This window comes from Haliotis rubra, unplaced genomic scaffold (genome assembly GCF_003918875.1).
Source record: "Haliotis rubra isolate DU_JTF1 unplaced genomic scaffold, ASM391887v1 Scf25, whole genome shotgun sequence".
NCBI lineage: Eukaryota > Metazoa > Mollusca > Gastropoda > Lepetellida > Haliotidae > Haliotis > Haliotis rubra.
The window spans coordinates 3,274,237-3,294,447 of NW_025766558.1; the positions used below are offsets into that span (position 1 = coordinate 3,274,237).

General features: G+C 43.2%; 1 protein-coding gene across 1 annotated transcript; it reads right to left on the minus strand.

Moving 5' to 3' along the window:
* Positions 1 to 6,013: 6,013 nt before the first annotated feature.
* Positions 6,014 to 19,910, minus strand: LOC124279300 (leucine-rich repeat-containing protein 74A-like). Its single transcript, XM_046715112.1, has 11 exons — positions 19,520 to 19,910; positions 15,666 to 15,812; positions 14,393 to 14,574; positions 14,107 to 14,214; positions 13,064 to 13,157; positions 11,225 to 11,274; positions 11,021 to 11,102; positions 10,107 to 10,192; positions 9,106 to 9,297; positions 8,412 to 8,507; positions 6,014 to 6,918 (listed from the first exon to the last, which is right to left on the minus strand). Exons 3-11 carry the CDS (start codon positions 14,432 to 14,434, stop codon positions 6,679 to 6,681), a joined length of 990 nt encoding a protein of 329 aa, XP_046571068.1. The 5' UTR covers positions 14,435 to 14,574; positions 15,666 to 15,812; positions 19,520 to 19,910; the 3' UTR covers positions 6,014 to 6,678.
* Positions 19,911 to 20,211: the final 301 nt, after the last annotated feature.

A 20,211-nucleotide genomic window follows, 5' to 3' on the forward strand; every position in this document is an offset into this window, starting at 1 on the left:
CCCCACAACAGGTCACTTTTTGACATGACAACATGTACTTTTCTATCTCGAATTTGTTAAAGACCATTGGGATACATTATATGCATTGGACCGACCCCCTGAAAAGATCACATGATATATTGTATATGATATGGTTCGTCTAATCATAATGTATCCGTTATCTATATTTCTACTGATTAAATAGATAGCGAACACTTCGGAACAGACGGCTATCGACAGCCGCGCATGCGTATTGTCACCTTTACGACTTCCTCTCTGCAGCGTGTTGATCGGCGTGTACAGCTGATTGTAGAACGTGCCGATTTTCTGTTTGGAAGTTTCAGCATTTTTGGATCACGCATCAAGGGTTAGAAATGGCGACTGTGTTTGGAATAGACCATAAGACTCTTGCCATGTCCACGGTAGCGTTGTCAGTGGGCGTGGCCGCCTACAGCACGTACCGACTGTATGCGGAGCGGAGGGGCAAGAGCACAGACAATGTTTATGAATCGCGGAAACTGTTGAATGAGTACATGGTTTTTCACTATGGGTCGCCACAAGAAGTTCTCAAGTACGACTTTGGTCCCAAGGACTCGCTCGATTTTCCAAGACGATGTGCAGAGTTGTGTTTGAAGCATTATAAAGACAATGTAAGGCTTAGCTCCTAACAGGTGTTTGTGTCAGAAATAATGCGACACTGTATTTTACGGAAGCCCGTTGGGGCCATGCCTTGTTGTCGTTATCATGGGTAGGTGAGTTTAGTTTTATGCCGCTTTTTAACAATAGTCCAGCAATATCACGGCGGGTGACTGTCGTTATCATGACAGTTTGAGATACTTAGTAAGGCATTAAAGTAGCACAAGTAACAGTTCCAGCTGGTGTTCAGAAAAAAATATCAAGCTGCAAATTATTTTGAAACACTTTCTGGGAAACTGAAAATAAACTGAATTCTGCAAATGAACTTCCAAAGTCTTCACTTACTGCTTTGAGCTGATGCTGTTGCCAGATAACAACTTTTCAACTCAAGAAAAGAACCTGAAAAATGAGCAGGGGTTGGGTCTGTTTGTGTCACTGTATGCCATCAGCAGGGGTTGGGTCTGTTGGTGTCACTGTATGCCACCAGCAGGGATTGGGCCTGTTGGTGTCACTCTACACCATCAGCTGCAGGGGTTGGGTCTGTTGGTGTCACTGTAGGCCATCAGCAGGGGTGGGTCTGTTGGTGTCACTGTATGCCATCAGCAGGGGTTGGGCCTGTTGGTGTCACTGTACGCCATCAGCAGGGGTTGGGCCTGTTGGTGTCACTGTATGCCATCAGCAGGGTTGGGCCTGTTGGTGTCACTGTAAGCCATCAGCAGGGTTGGGCCTGTTGGTGTCACTCTACACCATCAGCAGCAGGGGGTCTGTTGGGTCTGTTGGTGTCAGCAGGGGTTGGGTCTGTTGGTGTCACTGTATGCCATCAGCAGGGTTGGGTTGTTGGTGTCACTGTATGCCATCAGCAGGGGTTGGGCCTGTTGGTGTCACTGTACACCATCAGCAGGGGTTGGGTCTGTTGGTGTCACTGTATGCCATCAGCAGGGGTTGGGTCTGTTGGTGTCACTGTATGCCATCAGCAGGGGTGTCACTCGTTGGGCCTGTTGGTGTCACTGTATGCCATCAGCAGGGTTGGGTCTGTTGGTGTCACTGTATGCCATCAGCACTCAGCAGGGGTTGGGCCTGTTGGTGTCACTGTACACCATCAGCAGGGGTTGGGTCTGTTGGTGTCACACCATCAGCAGGGTGGGCCATTGGTGTCACTGCATGCCATCAGCAGGGTTGGGCCTGTTGGTGTCACTGTACACCATCAGCAGGGGTTGGGTCTGTTGGTGTCACTGTATGCCATCAGCAGGGGTTGGGCCTGTTGGTGTCACTGTATGCCATCAGCAGGGTTGGGCCTGTTGGTGTCACTGTACACCATCAGCAGGGGTTGGGTCTGTTGGTGTCACTGTACACCATCAGCAGGGGTTGGGTCTGTTGGTGTCACTGTACACCATCAGCAGGGTTGGGTCAGGTGGTGTCACTGTACACCATCAGCAGGGGTTGGGCCTGTTGGTGTCACTGTATGCCATCAGCAGGGGTTGGGCCTGTTGGTGTCACTGTACACCATCAGCAGGGGTTGGGCCTGTTGGTGTCACTGTATGCCATCAGCAGGGTTGGGTCTGTTGGTGTCACTGTATGCCATCAGCAGGGTTGGGCCTGTTGGTGTCACTGTATGCCATCAGCAGGGGTTGGGCCTGTTGGTGTCACTGTATGCCATCAGCAGGGGTTGGGCCTGTTGGTGTCACTGTATGCCATCAGCAGGGGTTGGGCCTGTTGGTGTCACTGTATGCCATCAGCAGGGTTGGGCCTGTTGGTGTCACTGTATGCCATCAGCAGGGGTTGGGCCTGTTGGTGTCACTGTACACCATCAGCAGGGGTTGGGCCTGTTGGTGTCACTGTATGCCATCAGCAGGGGTTGGGCCCTGTTGGTGTCACTCGTATACCATGCAGGGGTTGGGCCTGTTGGTGTCACTGTATGCCATCAGCAGGGTTGGGCCTGTTGGTGTCACTGTATGCCATCAGCAGGGGGCCTGTTGGTGTCACTGTACACCATCAGCAGGGTTTGGGTCACTGGTGTCACTCGTACACCATCAGCAGGGGTTGGGTCTGTTGGTGTCACTGTACACCATCAGCAGGGGTTGGGCCTGTTGGTGTCACTGTATGCCATCAGCAGGGGTTGGGCCTGTTGGTGTCACTGTATGCCATCAGCAGGGGTTGGGCCTGTTGGTGTCACTGTATGCCATCAGCAGGGGTTGGGCCTGTTGGTGTCACTGCATGCCATCAGCAGGGTTTGGGCCTGTTGGTGTCACTGTATGCCATCAGCAGGGGTTGGGCCTGTTGGTGTCACTGCATGCCATCAGCAGGGGTTGGGCCTGTTGGTGTCACTGTACACCATCAGCAGGGTTTGGGTCAGGTGGTGTCACTGTACACCATCAGCAGGGGTTGGGCCTGTTGGTGTCACTGTACACCATCAGCAGGGTTTGGGTCAGGTGGTGTCACTGTACACCATCAGCAGGGCTTGGGTCAGGTGGTGTCACTGTACACCATCAGCAGGGTTTGGGTCAGGTGGTGTCACTGTACACCATCAGCAGGGGTTGGGCCTGTTGGTGTCACTGTACACCATCAGCAGGGGTTGGGTCAGGTGGTGTCACTGTACACCATCAGCAGGGTTTGGGTCAGGTGGTGTCACTGTACACCATCAGCAGGGGTTGGGCCTGTTGGTGTCACTGTACACCATCAGCAGGGTTTGGGTCAGGTGGTGTCACTGTACACCATCAGCAGGGTTTGGGTCAGGTGGTGTCACTGTACACCATCAGCAGGGGTTGGGCCTGTTGGTGTCACTGTATGCCATCAGCAGGGTTTGGGTCTGTTGTGTCACTGTATGCCATCAGCAGAGGTTGGGTCTGTTGTGTCACTGCATGCCATCGGCAGGGGTTGGGCCTGTTGGTGTCACTGTACACCATCAGCAGGGTTTGGGTCAGGTGGTGTCACTGTGCACCATCAGCTGGGGTTGGGTCAGGTGGTGTCACTGTGCACCATCAGCAGGGTTTGGGTCAGGTGGTGTCACTGTACACCATCAGCAGGGGTTGGTGTCACTGTATGCCATCAGCAGGGGTTGGGTCAGGTGGTGTCACTGTGCACCATCAGCAGGGTTTGGGTCAGGTGGTGTCACTGTGCACCATCAGCAGGGGTTGGGTCAGGTGGTGTCACTGTGCACCATCAGCAGGGGTTGAGTCAGGTGGTGTCACTGTACACCATCAGCAGGGGTTGGGCCTGTTGGTGTCACTGTACACCATCAGCAGGGTTTGGGTCAGGTGGTGTCACTGTACACCATCAGCAGGGGTTGGGCCTGTGTGTGTTACCAAGTTGCCAAGAGGTTGTCAAGTGCCAAACCATCATACATTACACCTACAACATCTGAAGATTCATCAGATCTGACAAGATATATTCTCATTATTCAGGGTGATAGCTTCTCAGTACATTATTTTGTCACATCCTGTGATGTCTTTCACCTTAAAAGATGTATGTCAGAGCTGTGCATTGCCCTTCTTTGTGTGTGAAGCAAGGTGAACGCTCTACTCATATACATGCCCTATCAGTCATACTGCCTGACAGCTGGAGTGATCCAGTGTGCAACTGCCTTAAGTTATCATGGGCTTTGTGGGGTTGTGTTTGTTGTAGGGTGTCACGGTTCAGTTGTAATGTCACGGCAGACCCTAGTGAGTGAGTGAGTGGGTTTAGTTTAGGTTTAAGTAGCACTCAACAATATTTTAGCTATGTGGTGGCAGTCTGTAAATAATCGAGTCTGGACCAGACAATCCAGTTATCAACAGCATGAGCATCGATGCAATTGGGATATGATGACATGTGACCCTAACTAATGTTTAAAATAAATACACTGGGATCTATGTCAGATTGACATAAGTGTTCTTGGCAGCCATAACAAATAAATAGTGACTTTATATTTTTCATGTTAGGAATTTTGTTGTCGTTATTTTCTTAAGTTCAGAAGTATCAATAATTGTTTTGTAACATAGCATTCAGCATATTCAGTGTGGTGTGTGCTAGATAGACAAAAGGCCTCTTTACTGGCCTTGTTATTGGTGTAAACATGTCAATCCTACAGAACTTTAACAGTAGTTATTACTGTAATAACATGCATAAGGGGGAGGTAGGGTAGCCTAATGGTTAAAGAGTTTGCTTGTCATGCCGAAGATCCGGGTTCGATTCTCCATGGTACATGGCAACACAAAGCCGTTTTCTTTGTTGAAATTGTGATTATCATTTCATATGGTATATATTTTTGCTCCAGTTTTTATTACCAATGGGGTCGGTGGGGTAGCCTAGTGGTTAACCCGTTCGCTCGACATGCTTCGATTCCCTACATGGGTACAATGTGTGAAGCCCATTTCTGGTGTCCCTTGCTGTGATTTTGCTGGAATATTGCTAAAAGTGGCATAAAACTCACTCACTCAATAACATACACTGGGATTTTGTTACTGACACTAGTTGTAAGCATCAAGTTCAGTACCAGCCTTTGAGCAGGTCGATATTTTTATTATTATTATTATTATTATATTATTATAGGATACTTATATAGCGCACATATCCAGGCAACTAGTGCTTGCTCAAGGCGCTGATATTTTTTCCCTTGATCATTGGATGTCAATCTCAATGGCACATCGTATTATCAATCTCAACTCCCTGGGGAGTATACAACTTTTGCAGCCACTAGGCGCGCCTAGTTATTGTGGCTTTCTCATCCTAACGAGGTATGATATGAATCCGTATTGCCGGCATGTTACGACATGTTTAGTAGGGCTCCTGCTGGGTAGTGGGACCATGTACAGACTCTGAATCACTGGGGGAATTTGTTTTTGATTTTCACGAGTAATGGAATATCATCTCAGCAGAACATTATATTTTTCTACTAAGACGATAAAGGTTGACATTTTGTTATGTAAGACATATTGGCTGATGTTTGTTTGCAAGTGAATGGGTTTAAATGTAGAATTAAGGTTGAATGTGAATGTTTAGATATTTTAAGTGAAGCAATTTTCATTTACCCTTTTACGATTCATGTAAGCATGAAGATGTTCCTATTCTATACTGATTTTTATATTGAATGTAATATATTGTGATTATATGGATGGAATAAATTCAGACTTGTTTTGCTTGTTCATGTTAAACCCCAGGCATACATTGAGCTGGTGCATTTTTAATGCTGCATTCAGCAATATTCCAACTATAAAGGTAAATGAGCATCGATCTACGCAATTGAGGATAGGATGACATGTGTCAACCAAGTCAGTTGATGGCTCACAGTACCACAAGCTTTCTTGACTTCTGGAACTTCTGCAGAATCGCCGAAAGTGAGAGTAAACCTTGTTCACTAGTCTCTGTTTCTGGTACAACTTACTTTGGAGGTCATGGTTTGTAGCATAGATTACGAGTAAAACAGCACACCCAACTCATTTATTAAATATTTCACGTCTCAATGACTGAAAGACCCACACGCTTGTAGCTTCTTGAACGTGTGAACATAATGTTACAGATCACTGTTTGCAGGACAACCACTTCCCATGCTATACACATGACCTATGTGTTCCTGGACCACCTGGGGACATGCCTGCGCCACCCACACATACGCCGCCCGAAGTATACACTTGAAAACTGCCCTGAACCACGCCTTCATGTATCCAGAACGTCCATATAACTTTCGAAACCTGTACATATGTCAGTGGTCTTAGTTTAATAAATGACACCACAGTTTACTGGTGATGAAGGACTGGCGAGAGGTCACTGTATGTTCATCTAGATGGACACACCTAATGGGTCACGTAATATGACGCAGAGGAAGCAGTTTAAGGACTCGATACACGAGTTCCGCTTAAAACACACAAATGCATAGCAATGGGTGTTTAGCTATTCCCAGGAATATATATCCGAGTCGCTATCTTCCATTTTCTCCTTGAGACGGAGTCTACATTGACTAACTTGGACTCCTGTCGTGAGATAAATATTACTGTGGTTTATCCGTTCACTGGTATTTTATGAGGTTAGAGTATTTGCTGTCTCCATCAGATTCCTGAACCACATCCTACAGGTCCAAAGGATGCTAGATCACAGACGACACAGATCTTTCCACAGCTTTCGTATCCTGAACCTCCACGGGATCTGTGGGTTCTTCTTCATCGACTTCCAGGTCCTCCTCCTCTGCGTCAGAGTCGTCGTTTTCGGACCTTCTTGTGAATACTTTGTGTGGTCTTTGACAACGATCACAGGTCCATGTGTAACTTTGAACGGTCTGTCCTCTTGTATGGTTTTGACGAGGTCAATGAAATCTGGGTTGACGCTTGTAGTCTGTAATACATGTGAACATAACTGAATGTAATGAAGTGAGTGAGTGAGTGAGTTATTATTTAACGTCACATCGGCAATATTTCAGCCATATCGTGACGAGAATGTAATGAAGAAACTGGTAAGCCTTGCATTAATATTCCTTTATGTCTAACCCAGAGAGTTTCAGATGGCAGAATGGGTGTGGTTGTTTGACTGAAACTCAGGGAACTCCGTCTACTCACAGGGACAATTCCGGAACAAAGAACACGCTGTGGGTTAAATATAGTGTTATATATACTACCCATCACATGTTTAGACTCACTAGTGTAACTCTAGCCACTTATTTCTGTCAACTGTTTGAAACTAGATTTTGTAAAATATTCCATACTATTTTAAAGGTGCTGTTTACCCATGAACTGATGTATTGAAAAACCAATTCGTAACGTTGAAAAGATTATTTTCATGAGTCCAGTAAATGATGAAACTCAGCGAAAAATCGGTGAATACTTAACAAAACTTTACAGCAAAACGCAGCTGTTCACATGCATGATATTTGCACATGCTTTTCAGGAATTTGAAGCATGATCCTCATGCAATTCATCTGCATAAGGTTTGCAGTTGGTTCCCAAATTAGTGGAGAAATTAATCTTCGATGTGACCACATATACATACACAACATATAGTGAATGCTTTAAGTGAGTCTAAACTTTTGATGGGTAGTATAGTTTAGGGCAAAACACATATCACTGGGTAATGTTAGTGTGATAGGAGCACGTTCAACTCACCTAGCCTCTACTGCACAACCCTCACCTACACTTTACCTACGCCGATGTCGACCTCCTCTACGGCACAACCCTCACCTACCCCGATGTCGACCTCCTCTACGGCACAACCCTCACGGACTCCGAAGTCGACCTCCTCTACGACACAATCCTCACCTACCCCGAAGTCGACCTCCTCTACGGCACAACCCTCACCTACCCCGATGTCGACCTCCTCTACCTCTACGGCACACCCTCACCTACCCCGATGTCGACCTCCTCTACCCTCTACAGCACAACCCTCACCTACCCCGATGTCGACCTCCTCTACCCTCTACAGCACAACCCTCACCTACCCCGATGTCGACCTCCTCTACCCTCTACAGCACAACCCTCACCTACCCCGATGTCGACCTCCTCTACCCTCTACGGCACAACCCTCACCTACCCCGATGTCGACCTCCTCTACCCTCAGCACAACCCTCACCTACCCCGATGTCGACCTCCTCTACCCTCTACAGCACAACCCTCACCTACCCCGATGTCGACCTCCTCTACCCTCTACAGCACAACCCTCACCTACCCCGATGTCGACCTCCTCTACCCTCTACAGCACAACCCTCACCTACCCCGATGTCGACCTCCTCTACGGCACAACCCTCACCTACCCCGATGTCGACCTCCTCTACCCTCTACAGCACAACCCTCACCTACCCCCATGTCGACCTCCTCTACGGCACAACCCTCACCTACCCCGATGTCGACCTCCTCTACGGCACAACCCTCTGCGGTGTATATCGCTGTGAGCAACGCCAGTGCGCCGACATCCGTTAGTAAGTTGTCTCTCAACTGTAGAAAAAGAAATTCAGATGAATCAGAAAGGGATATGGCTCATCGTGTTCGCTGACTATTGGCGCTCATCTGTTGCGTGTAGACAAGAATTAATGTTCATATGCATGCTGAGGAAGTGCTCTCCAAGCACATGTGTACGGCTCCTTGCTATTCAATGTGCGATGAGATGAGTATGTTTTCTAATGGTCTAATGCTGTTTCAGACCTCTCACAGGATGTTCCGAGTCTCACATAGTATGTCTCTCTCACTATAAGAGAGCCCCACGTGTAGTTAGTAAGCCGCTCTCACAATTTGTTTAAGAGAGCAGAACTGAACCAGGTCGAGTACATATTTTCAGCAATCAGGTATGTGTTCAATCAGATTACACGTGTACAACTCCAAAGAAGTTTGGGAACACCAGATTCTTTCATATTACATGACAGGCCCACCATGGCAATATGAAAGATAACGGTGGTTTGGCATGGCAGATGGACATTGCCTTAGAATCGGATGTCCCTGAACTTTCTTTTGAGAAGTAACTATTACAGAATGCATAAGCGTCACATACCACGGAATGTGAATACTACAACACTTCAAATATATATTGTTTTATTACCCGCAGAATCTGCAGGGAGTCGTTGTTCTTGAGGCTCAAAGCGAATTTGACGTCTCCGTCTGTGAGCCTGTTTCTCGACAAGTCGAGTTCCCTCAGGGTGTTGTTGCTGGCCAGAGCTAGTCCTGCCCCTGTCACGCCCTCACAGCCGCAGCCGTTGAAGCTGACGTTCAGACGGCGTAGTCCCACGTTTTCCTGGAAACATCATCGTCAGTGTGAGAGTGACGTGGATCGCGTGTACTGGACCATGAACTTGACATTTGCATATTTACATCTGATAAACATGTTAAGCGTTACATATATTTCCATGTGATATAGCCATGAAGTAAAACATAGTAGCACCAGCTGCAGATTGTCATGTGTACAGATATATCCCTGTAAAACATATTTTGAAGAACATGGAATAGTGTGTATTACTTTGTTTCAATTTACGTAAAACCCTAAAAACCACTAAGATGGTACAAAGTCAATTGGGGACATCACCGAAACAACAGAAATAGACTTATCATAACACGGTAACAAGGCGGGTGCTTTGGACAGTGTGCTGTATATTTTGATGATGGTGATATCCTATCCTTCAAGTTGAATTGGCATCAGCATTTCGCCTTTCCATATTAACATTAACAGTTCTCATGCAGGTGTAATGTTTGGCGGAGTATACACAGACATGGACCCGTGAAGATCCGGGTTAGAATTGGTCTTCAGCAACCCATGCTTGTCGTAAGAGGCGACTAACGGGATCGGGTGGTCAGGCTCATTGACTTGGTTGACACATGTCATCGTATCCCATAACGCAGATCGATGCTCATGATGTTGATCACTGGATTGTCAGGTTCAGAATCGATTACTCACACAGCGCCGCCATGTAGCTGGAATATTGCTGAGTGCGGCGTTAAACAACCATTCAACCAACCACAGACATGAACACAATTTATGGGAACAATAGCAGTAACATGTGCCCCACTTTCATGATGGCAAAACCCTAGTGACAAATACAGGCCCACCTTAACACCACCGAATAGCTTCGCTGCACTGGCGTTCCTGATGTGGTTCCAGCTGAGGTCAAGGTGCTCGAGGGTGTCGTTACTTACTGGAACAGAGAACATACACCTTGGAGATTGCAGCTCAGCTCACACCAACTACACACCCTTGCCATGTTCCAGAAACAGTTAGATATGAACACAGATAAGAACATTGATTTTTTAGGACGCTGGTTCTTGTAACATCTTGTGAAGGCTGTTCAGAGGGCCATCGGCTAGGATGGACAAAGGGCACGCCCAAAACTAAATATCTACTGTCAAGCTCATTGTAGAATGTCAAGATGCATTCGTTTAGCAATAGTACATGTATATATCATGGTGACATGTATTATTACGAAGACCTGTTGATTACTTGCTGGTAGCTGACAGACTGTGGGAGTGAAGGGATGTGAAGCCGGGTGACGTGTCGGATTGGATTAGTTTTGTTTAGCTTCAGTAACCCATGCTTGTCGTAAGGGGCGACAAACGGGATCGGGTGGTCAGGCTCGCTGACTTGGTTGACACATGTCATCGTATCCCAATTGCGTAGATCGATGCCAATGCTGTTGATCACTGGATTGTCTGGTCCAGACTCGATTATTTACAGACTGCTGCCATATAGCTGGAATATTTCTGAGTGCGCCTTTAAAAAACAAACAAACACTGGCGTTTGATTTCATACCTAAGTCGTCGTCTTCAACGTCAGCAACAAACAAACAAACATTCACGTGATGTCGGCCTGGTGGTATACTGGACAACCATCTGATACAAGCACCTGGAGTACTTGTCCAACCACACCAAGTGTAAGAGTAGCAGACAACGCAGTATCGACACATTTCATGCCGCAGCTTGTACTACTGACCCACCCACCCATGGATGCTGATGTAACTGGAACCTACCTAGAGCCTCTCCAAGTTCTCTCCCTGCCATGTCTCCAAGTTCGTTGTTGGACAATACCAGTTCCTTGACGTGTTTGGATTCCTGTATACACAGACAGAACAAAAGTTACTACCACCTCCAGGGGCCATCTGTTGTTGTCACCGTCGTATTACCGTTTTGTTTGAAGTGTATTTCATGCAAGACAATCAATCAGAATGACGTACCCTTATGACGAGCCCGAATGCTGGTGCATCTATGTCGCGGAACCCGTTTCCTGAAACGGTATACAGCATATTTAGTTCCGGTAGATATGGGACGGTCGGGTAGCCTATTGGTTAAAACTTTCGCTCGTCACGCCGAAGACCCGGGTTCTATTCCCCACATGAGTACAATGTGTGAAGCTCATTTCTGGTGTCCCCCAGTGATATTGCTGGAATATTGCTAAAGGCGGCGTAAAACCAAACTCACTCACTCAGTCCGGTAGATATATCTACTAGGCAAGGTGCCTCACCGGTACCAGATTAGGTACTATACTTGTACGTGATGAGCTGACACAATAGTACCAGATTAGATGATGTACATCCGACAGACCTGTTCTAGGAAAGTTGCTCACACATCTGTGCTATATTATTTCACGACTGTACTAGGTTAACTGACACATATATATTAGGTTAACATTCACATTTACCATGTTAACTGACATATTTATGCTGGGTTAGCTGACACATCTATACACACTGAGCTAACACAGCTCAAGTTGAATATATTGTGCCGATCCTGCTTAAACCTGTTTGTTTTATGTGCAGAGATATTAACTTCTAAGGCTTTGACGGTTTGATTAACGTGTTCAATATCCACGTGTAATGAAAACAATAAATTTGTGAAAGCCTCTGTCAAGGGATAGAATTACACCATAAAACATATGTACTCACCTCAGTGCTAGTAATGTTACTATACTTTCATCTACGCATAAGACTTTCGCATTTTCATATACGATACTGTAATCGTGCGTTACTCTCTCATACAGTGAAAATGTATATGTATGTTTATATATTATTATATATACAATGTATGTAAGTATGTATGTATGTATGTATGTATGTATGTATGTATGTATGTCTGTATGTCTGTATGTCTGTATGTATGTATGTATGTAACTTAAGCTAACTCTTGTCGGGGTAGCCTAGTGGTTAAAACCTTCGCTAATCACGCCGAAAATAAGACCCGAAACTGTTCTCTATTATGGGTTAAAATATGTTTACTCCTTAAGTCGATAATTAAAGAGTAGATAATACCTCGTCCTCAGAGGATTAGTAACACAACCAATAGTGTCTACCCAACCGTGACAACACGTTACGATTGGTCCATTCAAACCTGCATGCTTTTTCTATGCCTGAACACCTCGCACCCTGACACAACTGACAAAACTTGTGTGAGAGACAGACAAGCATAGGCGTCAACTTAATTTTCATCAGGTTAGTAAACTAACTATCTTAAATAATGTTTATGCATATCTAATGTAGCAGCTCATTCAATAAGTAATCTTAAACACATAGCGTATATTAATAAGGGTAATTAATGCCGTCAGGTAGTTAACATGTCTTGTAATCGGCACGGCAGGTAAACGCAAAGCTCCCATTTTAATGTGTATCATATATTCCTTTAAACATAAACAGCATTAAATAACTTCAAAGCGAGGCATTGTGAGTATGCTTTGTGTATCAATGTTGTCTAATTATTATTATTGCATTTTGCACAAATAATGGCAAAGTGTCTCAATCTAAGTGAGTGTATAAAATATATCTTTCCATGCCATCATGACCCTATACATGTAAATGTAAGTATCGTCTACATAAAAGTGAAATATCTTCTACGTAGAAAGTAGAAGGTAAAAAAAGGTATCTGCCCGGCAGATGACAGTATTTATTTATTATACGCTTCCATACCGAGAGGATGGTATCTGCACAAACCACTTGAGAAACATGTGTGTCCATATACCATCTGATAAACGTTGGACCAGTTATGACAGGAGGGACATATATGTCCATATATCACCAACTGACCTGAGAGGTTTACACTTGAGATGTACTGGTTCTTCATCATGAGGCTGGCGGCGTGTTTGGCTCCAACACTGCCGAGATGATTGTTCGCCAAACTCTGGAAGGAAATCAACATTAACGTTGACTATATCACAATACGTGATGTGTATAAACACTCTCGAGATGATCATTGAACGATGCCTACCTATACCATTCAATTATACATTGACTACCTATGCTTCTCGGAGTCGGACATAATACTTTGATACGACAATGATATGAGATATCGGATGTAAGAAAGTGTCCATTTTCAACTGGAATCTCTGTAAAAAAGAAATTAATAATGTTTTCAAAACCGTGCTATTTCTTTTGTTCAATGGACCTGCTTTTCAGTGGTTCGGTTCATCTATAATAATCCATTCCTTGAGGGAGTGTGTGAGAGAGCTTACAATATTTCATTCATTAAGTCACAGTTTGTAAGCTTCGTGTTGGTGAGGTGAGGTGAAATTGGGTTTTAACGTCGTGCTTGAGAATATTTCGCTCATATGACGACGTGCACGCGTGTGTATGTGTATATGCGGCTGCTTGTACTAGCCCAGACCTAAGCTGGTTTTATAGTGCTAGCCCACTGAGATACCATGCCGCAGTGAAGCATGAATACCCCACTCAGACACATTATACTGACTCCGAGCCGACCAGTCCTTGTTGTACCCATTAATGCCGAGCGCCAGGCAGGGACCAACAAGTACCATATTTTAACGTCTATTGGTATGACGCCGTCGGGGATCGAACCCGCGACCTTCCGCTCTCCGGGCGGACGCTCTAACCACTACACCACGGAGGAGGTTGCTTCGTGTTGGAGACGAGCCGAATTAAATGCACGTCCTAGATATTACGCTCTTTGATGAAACGCTACAACACGGTGCTGACAAAACAATAGTAATCAGAAAGTCACAGAAAGTAACCGGATTATGTCACGAACTAAGGGACGTGACTCCGCTCCGTGAATTTTGACTTCTGTGGCCCAATTCTTTGAGTAATTTAAATGTGCCAATATACTACCGTACTATTTGTGCAAGGCAACAGTTGTCTGCGAGTGTTTCAACCAGACTGCTAAGTCCTGCCGGTCCGATACAGTTGCCCTCGAGGTCAAGGCGAGTCAAGGACGAATCCAACTGAAGACAAAGACATCACCATTTGAATTAGATTCTTTTTAAAACTTTACCTTAACATATTTGTTTGTAGTGGAGGGTCAGACGCCTTTAAATTGATAAACTACAGACATGTTGATCACAAAACCAGACTTTTAGACTTTGGTTGAGCTCAAGGGAGTATTTGGGCGTTGGCACTCACCATCAGTGGAACAGCAAGTGCCTTAGCGCCATCTGGTCCCATGGAGTAGTACTTCAGATCTAGCTGAGTTTTGGTGGGGTTGCGAACGAACGCCCCGATAGGCGTCACCCTCAGTCTCCTGCATTCCCTCTGATACAACTCTCGCTTAATCTCGTCGAGGTCCAACTTTTCTCGTTGTATCTCTGAATGACATAACGTGGAAATAATACACGTGTACTGGTCAACATGATTCCCAAGGATGGTCATCGGCAATTGACACCAGTAGTTGCTTCACTTAGAAACAATATTTAAGATTTTCATATTTCGAATTTTGATTCGAGGCTCGTCAGGTCCAGGTATGTGCTCCTGTGTTACAAAGGAGCAAAAGCATAAATCTCTGCTAGTTTGGTTATCTCCACCCAATAATCGGATTAATAATGATAATAATAAGAGTATTTACATAGCTCTGACTTCCAACACACAAGGACAATGCTCAAAGCGCTGACAAGTCGAAGTTCATAGGTACAAGGATTAAGCTGACAGGCTGTGATATTTTGACTGATGCCTGTATCGATCGTCGATGGACTTATTCGTTAACAGCTAATTATTTCCTCGTATGCACTGCGTTGTGTATTGTTTGTTTTACACAGCCATGAGACAAAAGTCATTTTTCTAGCACATGGGTCACCATCGTCTGTTCGAAAGTGGCAGAAGGTAACGTATTGTCAAACGACATGTTTGCAAGTCAGACTTCGACGTTACTTACAATGCATTTATGTGTGTACGTTTAGTAAAGAAAAGAAATGAGACTATCATCTATTTTGTATAGAGTGTAATAATACCAAACTAAAGCCTTTCCATCTGAATGATTCCGGTAGTGGTTTCGCTCCATATAAAGTGTAAATAATACCAAAGTGAAATGTTATAAAATTGACGTCTTTCCAGTGAGCTGATTGCTACAGCGTTGTACCCGTGTTTTCCCCACAGTGTCAGAGAGATGCTATTCCCCTTCCGTGTAGATATTCGTGCAACATGTTACATGTTCTCACTGACGTTTGTAACCCGTGAAGATCCGAGTTAGAATTGGTCTTCAGCTTAACGGGATCGGGTGGTCAGTCTCGCTGACATGGTTGACACGTGTCATCGTATCCCAACTACTTGGATCAATGCTCATGATTATGACCACTCGATTGTCTGGTTCAGACTCGAAGATTTACAGACCGCCGCCATATAGCTGGAATATTGCTGAGTGCGTCTTTAAAAAACAAACAAACACTGGCGTTTGATTTCATACCTAAGTCGTCGTCTTCAAACGGTACTTCTATCTTGTCATCCGTTTCCTCTCGCCTCGCCCCATCCACTTGTGTGATGAACAGAATCTGCTCTGGGGTTTCACTTTCCGGCTGACCATTTTCTTCTCTCGGCTACATGCACGAGGCACCTGGCAATAGATCCACTTGTACATTAGTTAACTCGTAACTTGTACATTAGTTAACTCGTAACTTGTACATTAGTTAACTCGTAACTTGTACATTAGTTAACTCGTAACTTGTACATTAGTTAACTCGTAACTTGTACATTAGTTAACTCGTAACTTGTACATTAGTTAACTTTGTACATTAGTTAACTTGTAACTCAACGTGTTAATTGTACATTAGTTAACTACATTAGTTAACTCGTAACTTGTACATTAGTTAACTCGTAACTTGTACATTAGTTAACCTCGTAACTTGTACATTAGTATACATTAGTTAGTTAACTTAACTTGTACATTAGTTAACTTGTAACTTGTACATTAGTTAACTCGTAACTTTAACTCGTACATTAGTTAACTTAACTCGTGTACATTAGTTAACTCGTAACTTGTACATTAGTTAACTTAACTTGTACATTAGTTAACTTAACTTACATTAGTTAACGTACATTAGTTAACTTGTTAGTTAACTCGTAACTTACATTAGTTAATTCTTGTACATTAGTTAACTTGTAAACTTGTACATTAGTTAACTCGTAACTTGTACATTAGTTAACTTAACTTAGTACATTAGTTAACTCGTAACTTGTACATTAGTTAACTTTGTACATTAGTTAACTTAACTACATTAGTTAACTCGTAACTTGTACATTAGTTAACTCGTTACTTGTACATTAGTTAACTCGTGTACATTGTACATTAGTTAACTCGTAACTTGTACATTAGTTAACTTGTACATTAGTTAACTTGTACATTAGTTAACTCGTAACTTGTACATTAGTTAACTTGTACATTAGTTAACTCGTAACATGTACATTAGTTAACTCGTAACTTGTACATTAGTTAACTCGTAACTTGTACATTAGTTAAACTTGTACATTAGTTAACTTGTACATTAGTTAACTCGTAACTTGTACATTAGTTAACTCGTAACTTGTACATTAGTTAACTCGTAACTTGTACATTAGTTAACTTGTAACTTGTACATTAGTTAACTCGTAACTTGTACATTAGTTAACTTAACTTGTACATTAGTTAACTCGTAACTTGTACATTAGTTAACTTGTACATTAGTTAACTCGTAACTTGTACATTAGTTAACTCGTAACTTGTACATTAGTTAACTTGTACATTAGTTAACTCGTAACTTGTACATTAGTTAACTCGTAACTTGTACATTAGTTAACTCGTAACTTGTACATTAGTTAACTCGTAACTTGTACATTAGTTAACTTGTAACTTGTACATTAGTTAACTTGTACATTAGTTAACTACATTAGTTAACTTGTAACTACATTAGTTAACTCGTTAGTTAACTTAACTTGTACATTAGTTAACTCGTAACTTGTACATTAGTTAACTTGTACATTAGTTAACTTGTAACTTGTACATTAGTTAACTTGTACATTAGTTAACTCGTAACTTGTACATTAGTTAACTCGTAACATGTACATTAGTTAACTTGTAACTTGTAACTAGTAACTTACATTAGTTAACTTAACTTGTACATTAGTTAACTCGTAACTTGTACATTAGTACATTAGTTAACTCGTAACTTACATTAGTTAACATTGTAGTTAACTCGTACATTAGTTAACTTACATTAGTTAACTCGTAACATAGTTACTTGTATTAGTTAACTTGTAACTTGTACATTAGTTAACTCGTAACTTGTACATTAGTTAACTTGTACACATTAGTTAACTCGTAACTTGTACATTCTAACTTGTACACATTAGTTAACTTGTAACTTGTACATTAGTTAACTCGTAACTCGTAACTTGTACATTAGTTAACTCTGTACATTACATTAGTTAACTCGTAACTTGTACATTAGTTAACTCGTAACTTGTACATTAGTTAACTCGTAACCCTGAACGTAAAAGAATTCAGCGTGAATCAAGAAACAAAGCCCCCAAAATGATATGTAATGTAGTTACAGAGATGTATTCTAATATGGATGGTTAAACGTTTGAAAAGTACTGCAAATGCATTACATTGTCAGTAAAACATAGAGTGGCAGTGGAACTATAGAGGTAATATGATATAATAGCGGCGATAATCGCAACACTCTCGGTGATAATGCTATTCAATAACCAGGACAGTGGTCAAGCATCCGAGATAGGCACAGGGTGAAAATATGACCCCCACACAACCACTCGTCTTGGCGTATTGTGAGTTGAGTGAGTGAGTAAGTGAGTATGATTTTACGCCGCTTTTTATCAATATTTCACCAATATTAGCATTTAAGGGAACACCAGAAATGGGCTTCACACATTGCACCCATATGGGGAATCGAACACGGGTCTTCAGCGAGACCGCCCCTGTTGTCAGATGACAGACCCACGGTCCCATCATGTATATGAAATGTATATACTACATGTAGCATGGCTTATCATAAAAAGGTATGATAAAGAAAATAAAAGTGAAAAACATACCCTCGCTATATTGAAATAGTCGTGTAAATTGTCCCATCCCAAAAGAACCCCACCCAAAACACAACAGCAAAAAACAGTCGAAGCACATTCCAAGAGCAGAATTTCAGAACCTCGTGGCATCCATCGTCCCAGCTTATTGACTGGATATGATATTATCTTATGATAACAGTATTACGTATTCGTACTAATTATGGGCTGTATTCGCTTGGGTATCACCAATGGATCCGTGAGCACTTGATGCCATCACTATTTGAAAGTAATTTATAACACATGCTCATGATAAGTTGCAAACGACTCTGCTTTTAAAGATTTCTTGTGGTAGTTTGAAGAGTATTGGCGCTTTCATTTAGCTAATCAATCACTCAATTGTCTCTGTTAGAGTACACAAAGTGCGTTAGGTAAAAGGCAATTCATCAAATGCCACGTTACGATCTATAGGTGTTCAGGTAAAACCGCAAACAAAAGAATACAGAAGATAGTAATTATTGATTATGACAATAAAAAACCCTGCTCTGTACATTAACATTAACATATCCTTAATAGTAGGTCAATCCCGCCAGCGATTACTGTACACTAATGGCTTCATTGTTGTCTAAATCCTCCAGATAGGCAGTCATGTTTGACAATCTCACGTCACCCCAAGAGATAATGCCACACTGTGTCTAGCGGGATGTATGCGGGGGTATTGGACGAGTACTCACCCCGATATCGCCACAACACGATTAGGTAGCTGTGGAAGTGACATATTTATACACTGGCTTTAAATCAAAATATCGACTCACTTGAAATCAATTCACGGTTTTCTTTTTAGATAAATAGAACCTATATGTATTTACAGCGTCGTGTTTAGATTGACTACATATGTAAGGCGGGACTGACATTACACAGTGGTGGAGGTATCAGTAAAATTGCACATTGAATTTAATAAACTAAGACATGCTTCTTCAAAACGAGACTAGTGTTTTACATAAACATATCTGTCTTTATTCCCTTCATTTTCTTTGTCACAGCATTTATATAAAAATACATTAAAATATCTGCAATCCTAAACATTAGATTGGAACAGTCTCTTTTCGCTGTCAGCAAAGTCGGTCTAGTGATCCAAATAAAATGCATTCAATCTGACAACACCCGGGATGATGAACGATTAGAAGGAACACAAGATCTTGTTCCTGATATGACGATTCTGTCAACATCTGATTCTTCCAAATGTCGTCAAACCCTCAGATGGCTTACCTGCACATTTGGCACAGTTGCCATGGTGACGTCGAGTGTCCAGGATCTCCTTCACCTGTCTCACCTGTGATAAGTATCCCGTTAGACAGGTAAATCCAATCACGCCGCTCCAGAGTATTTACAGAGGTGTTTTCTGGTTGTTGGTCAGAAACAATCGCCACTGAGCGTCTGTTGCCATAACCAGCTGCACCCAGCTATCTGTAGGGTTTAACACAAGACCGGGGTGTAGGGTTTGCCGATGGAATGCGGGATACCGGTGGGGGCAGGGCTGTGTGTATGTGAGCAGTGACCCGCGAGTGTCGATGACGTTATCACCATCGTCATGTCAGCCGCACGTCCCCAACGTTAGATGAGCGCTGATAGCAGATCAACGCACAACATGGAGGCTCGTGGAACATCTGTACCGTATCTCCCTTGTTGGAGTGGAACGACGGAGGAGCGTTTATATCCGAGTAGATCACAACATAGTGGTTCGTGGTATGTCTCTACCGTGTCTCTGTAATGGGACGATAAATGTCGATGAGCGTTTATATCAGAACGTACAACATGGGGGCTCGTGGTGCATGTGTATCATAACTACCTGGTTTAAACGAGACAATGGAGGAATGCTGATATCTGAACAATTCACAACTTGGAGGTTCGTGGTAGATGTGTACCGTAGCTCCCTGATTCAGTTTAGAGGATAGATCAGC